Source organism: Oryzias latipes, chromosome 17, assembly GCF_053564925.1.
Source record: "Oryzias latipes strain Hd-rR chromosome 17, Olatipes_Hd-rR_3.1".
In the NCBI taxonomy this organism is placed as follows: domain Eukaryota; kingdom Metazoa; phylum Chordata; class Actinopteri; order Beloniformes; family Adrianichthyidae; genus Oryzias; species Oryzias latipes.
In genome coordinates, this window is record NC_136253.1 from 7,334,507 (window position 1) to 7,346,878 (window position 12,372).

Consider the following 12,372-nt stretch of genomic DNA (forward strand, 5'->3'; position numbering starts at 1 on the left):
TTCCTTTGGTTTAGTAAAGTGTGTCTATATATATTTGTTTTGGTTTAACTTATAGAAACTTGAGAATCATCTTTTATGACCGCAGCTTCATTTATCTGCTTGAAATTGTCAGTCACATAGAAGCGTTATCCTAAATAATGTGTATATTAAACAAAAGTCCCCAGTCCTCTGATTTAAATGTGAAGTGTGGCACGCGCGGAGGCGGGGCGGCGCGTCTTCCATCTTGCCACGTCCAAGAGGAAGCTGGAGGGCGGGGCCAACGGAACAACGTCCACACGGTTCAATAAGTCCGCAGGATCTGCTGCTGCTATTGGCCGGAGGGTCTTTTGGACCCGCCCCTTCGTCGGAGCTGAGCTGTGATTGGTCGGTGTCTCTGTCGGTGTTGGGGTTTGCTGGTGTTTATTTGGTGCAGTTTTACTACACGAGTGGACGATTTAAGGTTTCCCCCGTGTGACAAAGTCCGCTCCAGTCCGAGTCCAGGTCCCGCGGTCCAGCATGGCTCCGAAGAAAGCGGCCAAGTCTAGCCACAAGTCTAAAGGTGCGTTGCTGCCGCTCCGGGTCTCTTATCTCACGGCCAGGCCTCTGACACTGACAGCAGCAGGCGACGGGCTGCCGAACCAGGCCCGGTTCTGTACCCCCTGCGTGAACGAGCGCGGACCCGCGGTGGGTTACTTTGCGTCCTGCCTGACCAGATAAACGACAAACGGGAGGACGCGCGTGCGTGTCCCGGTAATACAACGCGCGCGCTGGAAATCGTCTTTCAGTGTCAGCACACCGCGACCGTTCATCCGGTGCGTGCACGCCACTCTGGCATTACCGGGGAGCTCCGAACTCCCGGTGTTTCCGGTGGAAAGAGAGCACGCGGACGGCCGGGGTTCGGTCCCGGAATGCTGACGCAGGAGCCGCGCGCGGCTCGGTCCTACGTGGCTCTGTGGTCATGATGTTTTCGATGTCACTGTTCGGTCAGTGAGGAACTAGAAACTGGATCAAATCCGGATTCAAACGAGTTTTACCTCCAATCAACTTTAGGGGATTTAATCCTTCAAATACAATAGAAAGCGTTTTTATGCAAATCAACCCCGTGATCTGTTCGCACGAGCTCCTTCAACACAACGCAGTCAGATATCTTTGATCCTTTGATCATAATTATCGTTAAAAGATAGAGGAGAGGTCGGAGGAACCTGGAGCTGAGGGCCCCTGGCGCCGTCTGTGGGATCCAGGAAAGCCTCTGAAGGCGGCCGGAGCAGCCGCTCCTGGGCAGCCTGTAGTCCTGCTGTGGGATGGAGATCTCACAGATCTCACAGCTCCTGCTGCTCCTCACTGCAGGCTGAAGGCCTCTGAAGTGGTTGGATGGAGTGAGGGCGGCGCTTTGGATGCAAACTGACTCTTTCATGGAGAACTTCTCAGGTTTACCCAGGACAGTTCTACCCAAGTTCAGTTTTTGATTTTCTTTAAATGGTTTGTTTCAAGCAATCGAAGTTAGAATAATGCACAAAAACAATACAATCAGCAGTTTTACATTGACATGACATGAAATAAGATTGCTTGAAAGGGAGTGGAACTAACTTATAGATGGTAGTTTAAATCACTAGGTGTCTGAAGTGTTTTTCAGAACCAAATAAAACTTAGCTTTAAGCAGAGATTTAAAAAGCAAGCTGGTATTTGATGCAATCAAATAGTTTTTTTCTTGCTGTGATGCCCAGTGCTAAGCAAGTGTGTGCACGCAAGTGTGTAAAGTCTGTGCACGCAAGTGCTACCTGCTTGCACACACTTGCGTGCCCCCTGAGCGCACACCCCTGTGCGAACACACCTGAGCGTGTGACACCGGTTTGAGGCCTCCTCTGAAGGAGCAAAGATGCAAACATTTCCTTAAGGCCCGTACACACCGGGACGAATATTCGCCAGGCGTTATTCGCCAGCGTTTTTCAACACGTTTTTTGTGTTCACACCCAGGCGATTTTCGCTGACGATGAGCCGAGCGAACATGCAATTTCATTCCCTGACAATAGATGGCGCTTAATGTAAACAGAAATACTCCTGTACACAAGGTGGCGCTGCGCAACTTTACGCTTCTTAAAGTCGCTTTTCCCTCAGAAGAAGAGAGCAAGTATTTACGCGCTTGTCAGAATCATACAAAGAAAACATGAATATTTCAAACACCAGTAGCTCCAACTGGTGCTTCCGTCATTATTTCTTCGCGGCAGTGTAGACGCTATTTGGCGTCTATCTTCTTCGCTGGTATATGTGCTCAGAAAGGCAGTTTGATGTTTGAGCGCCCCCAAGTTGTGTTTTACTGTAACTTCAGAAGCTCCAGACACGTGTGCAAAAGAGCCATTCTCATTGGTCGTATAGTTTTCGACGCGACGCGTCAAACCAAAAAAATGAACCCGAGGCGTTTTTTAAAAAGTGACGCTTTGACGCGTAGCATTTTTTCGCGTCGGTGTGCACACTCACATTGGTGCCCTTTGTTTAGTCACGAGGCGTTAAACGTCGGCGAAAATCTCGGGCGAAATTCGTCCCGGTGTGAACAGGGCTTTAGACTCTTCTAAGGTTAAAAGGCAGAGAAAACTTTCAAACTCCCAGCAGGTTTGTGCATTTCTAGAGTTCTTACTCTTCGTTTGCCGATCAGTTCCAACTTTTTGTGGCAAAATCCTGTGAGACCGCTGTGGTCTGGAGATGGAGTGCAAGTCTAGATCCCGAGGCTGAATTTCTGACTAATAGGAGTGATCAGCTGCTGACTTTGCTTTTTTAGAGCAGCTCTGTCTTTCCACCACTTCCAACATGAGCTGCTGAGTTAATCCTGTTTGCAGAAGTCTCATGGACGTCACACATAAGTGACGGTTCTTTTGTGCGAGCAAACTCCACTCTTCATTTTCATAGCATTCAAATCAGCAGATGTCCTAATGAACAGAGCACGGAAGTGGTTTTTATTGCTGACATTGGGTCCTGTTGCTGTTTGTTAGTTGGACAGGGATTCAAATCTCTGGCTAGAAAGCAAAGATGCTCACAAGATTTGGTTAAATCTTTAATTTAATCTCTTGATTAAAACGGATGTTCTTTTGTTGGGAAACAAATGGCTAGTTTCTATGAGCTGTACAGTATTTTGAGCGTTAAAACGGGCCTATTTAGCCGGACCGAACCATACCATTTTTGGCCCATTGTAGGTCCATAGAAAAAATTGAACAGACTGGTTAGGGTGGAGCTACTGTTGAAACCCGTTGATTGGCGGAATTTTGATTTCACACAGTTTATACATTTAGATATATTATTATAGAAATACATGAATAATCTATACATGTTCTGAAGATATTTGTATAAATCTGTTTACATACCCGAACATTTATTAATGAAATAAACCATTGAGATTCTTAGCACCATATAGTGTTACATGGTGGTGTTTCCGTTTGTCCACTAGGTGGAGCTCGCGCTCTAGCATTACACTTTATTCCAGAAGATTGGAACAAAAAATGTGATTTAGACCACAAATATTAACTCTTAATAAATGTTTCCTTAAAAGAGTTTGAAGAATTCCTGCCTGTGAGTTTATAAAGCTGTCAGCAATGTATGTTTAGGTCGACTAAGCGTTAGCATTAGCCATCCTATGGGAAAGTCCATTATACATTAGCATCAAGCTAGTGGACTTTGGGTTTACTGCTAGGTCACCGGGAAAGGGAAGGCATAAAAGATCGATCTCTACTTTTATGGATCAATTGTTGATTTTATTTTTTTTTATTTTATTTTTATTTTAATCTAATATATTTTTTTCAAAGGTTAATACACATGATTTATAATAAAGCTGCTCAATAGCCCTGGCCCTGTTTTCCTGCTACAACAAAGATGATTTTCCTGCTGATGGTCCATTGGCAGCCGTCTCGCTGCATGTCTGCATTAAAAACACGAAAAAATCATTTCTCATTAAAATGCAGGAAAAAACTGACCTTTTTGTAGTTCACTCTCTGTGTTACTAAAAAATGATTGGGATACTATGATACATTTGAACGTTTATCAGAAGAGTTATTGACCAAGTCCTCTGAGTGCTGCACTCTGATTGGTTGACTCCGCCTCCTCTAACACTCCCTCCCCCCCTGGTTCCATTTTCGGACACAAATCAGTTTTGATACAAGTTTCTCGCAAGGAATGTGTCAGAATTCAGAGCGCAGTTGTATTGCACTTGTGATTTGCACCAGCAGATTGGAGCACACGCAGAAGCACATTTGAGCAGTTGTAATCCCAGATTTGAAGTTGTAACTCTAAATGAACACATGCAAATGGAAATTTGTCAGTTCACAGCAGAAGATTTTTACACACAGATGCAGATTTTTGGTGTGCAAGTTCTCACATAAAATCTGCAAGTGAATTCTTTTTGAAGCATATTTACCTTCATAGAAAAGCTGGCTTTCTGGAATTGCCTCTGAGGCGTTCAGCTGTGCACGTGTCCAAGCGGGAGGCACGCAGACGCCTGAGCTCTCGTCAGAGCCTCGGGGAGGACAGCTTGCATAAGACGCCATCCCATGAGACTCAGTTGGGATTTTCTTTCTTTTTCGTTAGAGAACTGTTTGTGTAGATGACGGCTGCAGTCCTCTGAACATGGAGGAGTCCGAAGCACAGCGCGGTATGGTTCTGCATGCTTGGTGCACTTCCTGTTTTCTTTGCATATGCATGTGTGTGCGTGCACGGAGTGCAGTGACACACAGCGTGTGCTGCTTTGACTTTTTAGGTGTTTAGAACAACAGGTCGGTTCTTCACGTCGACATGTTGAAACACGTACTGCTATTAAAGGCGTTATTAATATTTAGTCCAGATGCCATCGGTCTCATTGTGCCTCCAGACAAACAAACATGGACGTGCGAACCAGAGTTTCTCCTTCATGACACAACCCTGTGGCTTTAATCAAACAACTCCTGAGGCCAAATATGATGTTTGGTGATTGGAGAGCTTATTTTTCCCCTTATTATATTTTATGCTTTTAAAAAAATGTCAAAGTATTTTTCTTTTCTTGTAACTTTTAGTACAAAGGAGTAGAAAAAAAAAGGAAATATTCTGCAGTAAAACTTTTGAGTCTGTAAATGTTGGAGCTCTGGCACAGAGACTGGTTCAGATGACATGAAGCTCAGCAGCAGAGCGTCTTTTCCTCGTCAGATTTGGGTTGGTTTTTGCTTGAAAAATCTGTTCACCAAATGTGATCAAAGGCTGTTTTCTGCATGTGTGTCAAAAGAAGGTTTCGTCTTTAGGATCAGGTGAAGTTTGGGGCTTTTCCCCTCTTATTTTTGTCCTTCAGTGTCCTTCTCACTGCATGGGTTCAGTTTCCAAAACGTGTTTTCATGCAGTTAATTTTCTGCTCCAGCGTGGAGTCCATCAGAACCACCAGGAGAAGAGGACTTTCCATGCAAATGTTTGTCTGATTCCTGTTTTCCCTTTGGATCGGAGAGCTACGGTGGCCGACAGGGCTCACACTACATACACCACAACGGCATGAACCGCAAGAAATGACGGAAAAAGAGGAAAGGAGGACTTTTTTTTCGTACCGGCGGGAAAATATTAATTCAGTGTCAAACTATTTGGGGTCTCCTGAGAGGTACGTGATATTTGTACTAGATGAGGGTGTTTTCTTACTAGAAAAAGTAATTTCTTACAAATATAATAATATACATACCTCTCAGGAGCGCCAAATAGTTTGACACCGAATTAATATTTTCCCGCCGATACGAAAAAAAAAAGTCCTCCTTTCCTCTTTTTCCGTCATTTCCGTTGTGCTGGGGTTTATGCCGTTGCGTTGTTTCTTTTGTGTGCAGTGTGAGCCCCGTCGGCCACCGTAAAGGGTCCATCAATGACTCAGTGCCATAGCTTGATGGATTATTATCAGGGGGTCTCCCTTTGGATTTGATTTTTTTCTTTATGTGTTATCTTTATGTGTTTGCATATATTTTGATTTCATAACTGTTTCAAAAGGCTCGCCTACACAGAACCAACAAAAAAAATAGCTGCAGTTCACAGATGGACCTGCGGGGGGCGGTACAGAGTTCCTCCATCTGATGAGCATGACATTGTTCCTGCATGCCTGACCATTGCTTCACCCCTCAGTAAAGCTGATGCGAGCTGCTGGTGAACAAAAGGCTCTGAGATCACTGATGCAGTGATGAACATCAGCCTGTCGGTCACTTTGTGTCTGTCAGTTGTTGATGGTATAACGCCCCCACCTCAGACAGCGCAGTCTCTGCTCACTGTATGTGATTTCACGCGCACGTGCACGCCGTTCCTCACTAGGACCAAAGTGTCGCCTGCATGCTGTGTCCTTTCCCCTTTGTGTCCGGGCCAGCTGCTGCGACAGCTCTATAAATACCTGATAAAGGGGGCGTGGGGAGGGGGGGGAGGAAGGGAAGACTGGGAGCTGCCTTCCAGAGTCCGGTTCAGCTCGGGATGGATGGACCAGCGTCTCTGGTGGGGTCCACCAACCCTCCTGTTGTCCCAGTGCTCTCTGCAGAGACGGTGGGGGATGTGGCAGGTGAGAAGAGGGACTCAGGCGGGGGGAGGACAGCTTTGTGGGGTCCTGAATATGATCTAATGAAGTTTTTTTTTTTGGGAAGTTTCTCATTTTTGACTCAAATAATGAAATAATTGGAAAGAAAAGAAGCAGGTAATCAGCCATGAGTGGGGCAAGAATATCTGGAAACCACGGAGATACAGCGGGCCTCTAGGCCTGGAATTGCCCACCTCTGACCTAGATGCATCCAGAACCATCACTGAACTTTGGGCTCTGCTGGATTTCTGGCTTTTGAGCCTCAAACCTCAAGTCTTTTTCTGAAACCAGAAGGCTGCAGGTTTTCAGGGTCGATGCTTCTTCACCCAAAGATGGTGTGTGTTTGTAGGCATCTGAAATGTGACCCAGCACCAGTCGCTGCTGCAGGAACACCTGTTCGTTCTGCCTGCTGCTATTTTCCTCCCTTCTTGTGTCCGGCTTTCCCAGAATAACCTCCTGGATGTGGATCCTTTTCTTCCCGCTGCCTCTCTGTTCCTGCCCCCCTTGCAAACAATAGCATGGACTTCAATCAGAGATTATAATAACCATGTTTGCAGACATCCCTCTCAGGTTCCTAAGCATCTTTTGTCATGGTAACCTTGTGTTACGGCATCTTTCCTTGAAATAAAAACAGCTTTAATATTTTACAGCTGGAAACCTTCACCTAACCCAGTTTTTGATGACTCTTCCTTTGACTCTTTGACTCCTGAGTTGTTTTTTTTTTTTTTTTTAGACACGACTCAATGAAAGGACATGTGATTGTAAAAACAAACACATCATCTGCATAAGTGGTTTCCAAAGGTCACCTGCTTTCCTAGCGCGACTGACTGCTGTAGACCACCTACAGATGAGGCCTTCATTCTAGGATTTAGTCACGGATTTGGACTCAATTTGTCATCCAGACAACATGGTTACTGTGATTGGCTGATCAAGATTGTTGCGTTGGTCTTTGAGACATAGGAGTAAAAAAAATGGAGGAGGACAAGGAAGACTATTGCTTATCTGTGTGTGTGTGTGTGTGTGGGGGGGGGGGGGGGGTAAGACGATGCATGCGATCCTGTGACGACCCATTCCGGGTCCTCGGGGTGTTTCCTCCCTTCTCCCAATGATGCTCGAATAGACTCAGAAAAATCCACTGACCCCATTTAGTGAAAACCAACCAACCAACCAACCAACCACAGGTTGAGGAGCTTTCACAAAGACACTAGTGTGCTAGCTTACACAGATTTAATGCGGTATAGGGCTGGACAATATGAGGAAAACTTGCGATGTGAGAAATTAGAGATCAATATTGCAATGATGAAATGACTTGGTATAGACAAATAGCAAAACAAACAACTAATACATCATTTCCATTTCACTGCAAGTTCAAATAAATGCCATGAATTTAACTATATCGCAAGTTCTCTCAAGAGGAGGCAGGTAAGAACTTGTTGTAACGGGAAACGGCACAGAAAAGTCTACCTTTCTTAATGGCCAAACCTAATGCGGACAACATGCATGCTTGAATAAATGAAGACATTTGTTAAAAACATGTGAGCAGCTGCTATTCTGACGTTTCTGAAACCTTGTTCAGATTATATGAGTTTGAAGTTTACAGCAGCTCACAGGTTTCAACTCAACCTGAAAGTCCTCTTCCCCAAAAACGACACATTCAAGGCTCATATGCACGGTTGTAAAATCCCTTTTTCATCTGTGAAACTTAATCCATGAATGTGGAGAAGGGGAAGGTGTGGTTTCCTTATCCCAGCCTGCAGATTTCTGGTTTTCTGACCAGTGAATGATGACCTGTTTCCATCACACACCTTCATCACTCGCTGCCAGAGCCCTGTGTGTCATTTTTGCTGGAGTTGCAGTGGAGTGTGAGCACGCTCCTGCTACAGTTCAACCCTTACAGTGCTAATTTGACCTTTGTGTTTCCACAGATGGCCCTAAAACCCAGGCAGCCAATAAGAACGGGAAGAGGGCGGAGTCTGGATCCGGCGGCAGCAGCTTCTTCTCCTGGTTCATCGTGCTGGCCCTTCTTGGCGTCTGGACCTCTGTGGCTGTGGTCTACTTTGACTTGGTGGACTATCAGGGAGTCCTAGGTGGGTGGATGTTTGACCAGCATGCATGGAGGGGCTCATACCTGCCTTTCTGTCATTAAGGATGTTTTCTGCTACCTTCTCCTGCAGCTTTTCACTCCTTTGTCATGCTAGGGGAGTGATGCCTTACCCACATAATGGCATTGGGCTTTACCAGATTAATAACTGAAGGCCGTGTCACACAGCCTCTATGTACATGTTGCGCATTTTCCACATATGAAATTTGTTCTTTTGTGATACATGTAACGGTTAATGGCCGACGAAGTGTGCGTTATTACTTTTTAACGCACGCCGTGGAAGCCTGAACCCAGAGGACGGTTGCTTCCGCGAAGTGTGTTAAAAAGTAATAACGCACACTTCGAAGGCCATTAACCCGCTTATACCATGGTCACTTACAAAAGCAATACATATTAACCACTTTTTAGTCCTTGATTCTTGTTTTTTTTTCCAATTTGGATCGCTTTTCTCACAAAAAGCGGACTATTTGTTAAAAATAGTCCACGTCCCGACGCACCACTGCTGCGGTCAAGATTCGGCGATTATATATATGCTGATCGTCCCGATGGGTTGAACAAAGCATCAGTTCAGAGAGAAAGTTCACCTCTTACCGCTTGTTTTTGTCCAAATGATGAAGCAAAAGGTTGTTTTAAAGAAGCCGGCGCAGTGATACAGAACATTTATGCTATGTGACCGGAACTTCTTTTTTCACCGTGCGGTTATCAGGTTTTAACGCATACCCAACAGCCAATCAAAATCGAGTATTCATCCGGACCGTGGTATAAGCATGATTTCCCTCATTCATTGGTGTTTCTTGCGTTCGTCATTCGTCGATGTGCGCAGATGTTCGTCGAGTGTTTCGGCCGGTGGGACTTGACGTGCATTCCGTTTTCAGCAGTTTACACATATTTTACGTAGTTTTATACACAATTATTACGTAAATCTTATGCAAACGAGCAGGATTTTTGCGAGATGCGAAGGAAATGGACTTTTCATGCATGTACCACCAATGTACAACTTTTACATCGCGTTGTTATGCCCCATTTGATGTCTAGGGGTACCTTGAGGCGCATAACATAGAAGTCAATGTTTTTGCTAGTTTTAAATGAATAAAAAGTAACACATTTATTTACAAAGGAATAAATACCAAACAAGAATAACTTAAAAGGCGAAGGAAAAAGGCTTCAGGGTGAACCAAGGCCAAAAAAATACAAATAAAAACCACCTAACTGAAATCTGAAATCTTACATTTGAATAAAGAAAAGGAAAATGACAAAACACCAACCTCTCTAGACTAACATAAACAGGAGAAAACATGTAAAAGATAATGTCAGTTCACCCCTACAGCTTCACTGAAACATAACTACACCAAACAAAAGACTACACAGAGTGGGCCTGAACACAAAACTACAAAGTGCAACACAAACTACAGAACAGGTGGAGAAGAACGCCAAGTGGAGGCAGGTTGCAGCAAAGCTTCCTTCTCTCAGGCTGGAGGTCCAAATGGTGCCTTTAAAGGCTGCCGCCACCCGCTTGGCTCCAAACGGGAGCCACACCTTTTCCAGCACCACACCTGAAAGCAATCAGAGACACACAAAGATCCACGAAAACAACAAAGTCCCACTCTGATAAAAATAAAATACACAAAACACAGAATAAACAGAACAAAAAAACACAAATATGGCCACAGCCGTACCAGCGTATGCGGCACACATACTGTATGTTCAAATTAGGTTATTGATTTTTGAGCCAGATTTGGCGTTTTCGTTGATTTACGTGCTCTTTGCGTGGTTTATTCATACTACTTCCGTGGTTTTAATGTAGTTCATTCGTGGTACATCTGTAAAATTTCCACGTAAGACCACAACTTTTCTCATTCCAATTTTCATCCGTGCAATTTGCACAAAACGTACACAGTGGCTGTGTGACACGGCCTTAACCTGCTGTTGCTCTGCTGACAGGAGCTGACTTTAATTCTCTGGTTTCTGAGGTTTAGAAAGGGCAGAACAGAAGCTGGACAGACAGCCGTCCCAGCAGATCACGAGTCTTCTACAACTTCTACAAATCAACAATTTTCCTTCACCGAATCCTGGACATCTGCAAAAAAACAACAACCTACAAATGTTATATTTATAAGAAAAATTTCTTGCAGTAGCATTTTAATGTGAAAAATATTTTTTTCAGAAACCGGAAGCTAAAAATGATCAAAGGCAAACTTCTACTTTGTTCAGACCGGTCCGTGAAAATATTGTCTGACGTTTAACCGGTCTGTGACCTGAAATAGCTTGGAGACCACTGCATTAGGTCACACGATGTCTTTCATGTGGTTTGATCACAACAGCGTTATGTAAATTTAAAGCGCCATATGGTAGGTGCCTGTTCCCAGTGCAGCTTTTTCTCCCTCTGATAAAGTTTGATCAATTCTTCTGTCTTTCCGAAGCAGAAAACCTGCTGTCCTTCTCAAAACATGTCAGAGGTTTAACAGCAGAGTCTATAATAAAAAGACGAGCGGCGTGCGGAGCCAGCATCTTGTGTGTGCACCTGCTGCTGATGAAAATATGAGTTTGTTCTGCATTTGCTTCAACCTGTCTCTTTGTGTTTGCATGCAGACAAGGCTAAAGGCTTACAGATTAACCTGTCTGAGACCCTGCAAGGTAAAACACCTCACCGCTATTCTTCATTTTTCAGAGGATGCAGTGTCCCCCACATCTAGTTTTAGGTTCCAAATCCTACCTAAAGGAAAATGTGTTCAAAGCAGCACCAGGTCTGAAACCCCACGAAATGAATGAAACTGATAAAAATGAAAAGGTTTGAGTTCTCTGCAGAGAAAACCAAAGACGATAAAGTCATCATCATATCACCCTCATGTAGTTCATCAACCAGGAGGTGTCTGGAGGATTTTACTCCACCTCACTTTGGCTACCAGCCTGCAGACTGTAGTGTTGCATTTGCCCAAAAGCTGAACCTCTGTGTTTCTCCTCTCCGTAAACGTTATCCTTCAGCTGGATGCGAAATCTGCTTGTCTGAATTCTGTTTTTACTAACCCGCATGTGTCAATAACATCAATAAGGGTGGGGGTCAGTTGAGATGATGGGCACCTCCAGGCCTCGAGGGCCGGCGTGTCTGCATGATTTCCAGAGATCCAGGTAGACTGCAATCATAACGGATCACCTGGTTCAGGTGTGTCCAGCCAATTTGGAACACGCCAGAGCAGGGTATGTTGGAAAACGTGCAGGAATGTGGCCCTCGACGCCTGGAGATGGATTTGAGGGCGAGCAGCGGGTCCTCATGAGTGTTTTTGTTCCCCTGCAGGAAAGCTGGTGGCCTACGACACTGACGGCGACGGCGATTTTGACATCGAGGATGCTAAAGTTCTGCTAGGTTAGTGAAAGTTTCATGTCTAGGACTGAACAGCAGGCGGACGGAAAACTGGGGCCGTTTCTGTTGAACCTCTGAAGCTCCAGTCTGGAAGTAAAACCTCTGGCAGCTTCGTTAAGTAAAGAGGAAGTGGAGGAACTCTGTTCCCATCATTCCTTCCATGTTCTCCGGAGATGGCTTTAGATTTCAGCAGGTCTCTTAGTGGAGTCACTCTGTGATGCTGTTTCAGAACGTCCGCATCGTTTCTGAGCAGACCGTCATCCATATGAAACACAAGGTTCTTTAAAACCTTCACCAGACTTTTGGGGAGAAGGAGCACAGATGATCAGATGAAACACAGCAAAGTTTTTACTCTTCAATTTAAACTTCTTTGATCATTTTGAACCCTTCCTGGTT

The 12,372-nt window shown here is 44.7% G+C and overlaps 1 protein-coding gene across 11 annotated transcripts in view; it reads left to right on the forward strand.

The window, feature by feature from the left end:
* The first annotated feature begins 245 nt into the window (after positions 1–245).
* The window catches only part of asph (aspartate beta-hydroxylase), a 36,445-nt gene continuing 24,318 nt past the window's right edge, over positions 246–12,372 (forward strand). For 2 of the 11 annotated variants that reach the window (XM_023965536.2, XM_078935383.1), the window contains exons 1-4: positions 246–538; positions 8,443–8,604; positions 11,208–11,252; positions 11,911–11,979. In XM_023965536.2, coding sequence (XP_023821304.1) covers positions 496–538; positions 8,443–8,604; positions 11,208–11,252; positions 11,911–11,979 — 319 coding nt within the window. In that variant the 5' untranslated portion in view covers positions 246–495. Of the gene's footprint in view, positions 539–4,548; positions 4,613–6,347; positions 6,503–8,442; positions 8,605–11,207; positions 11,253–11,910; positions 11,980–12,372 lie in introns of those variants that run through there. The other 9 variants (XM_023965540.2, XM_078935386.1, XM_020711385.3 and 6 more) reach the window with 5 other exon arrangements.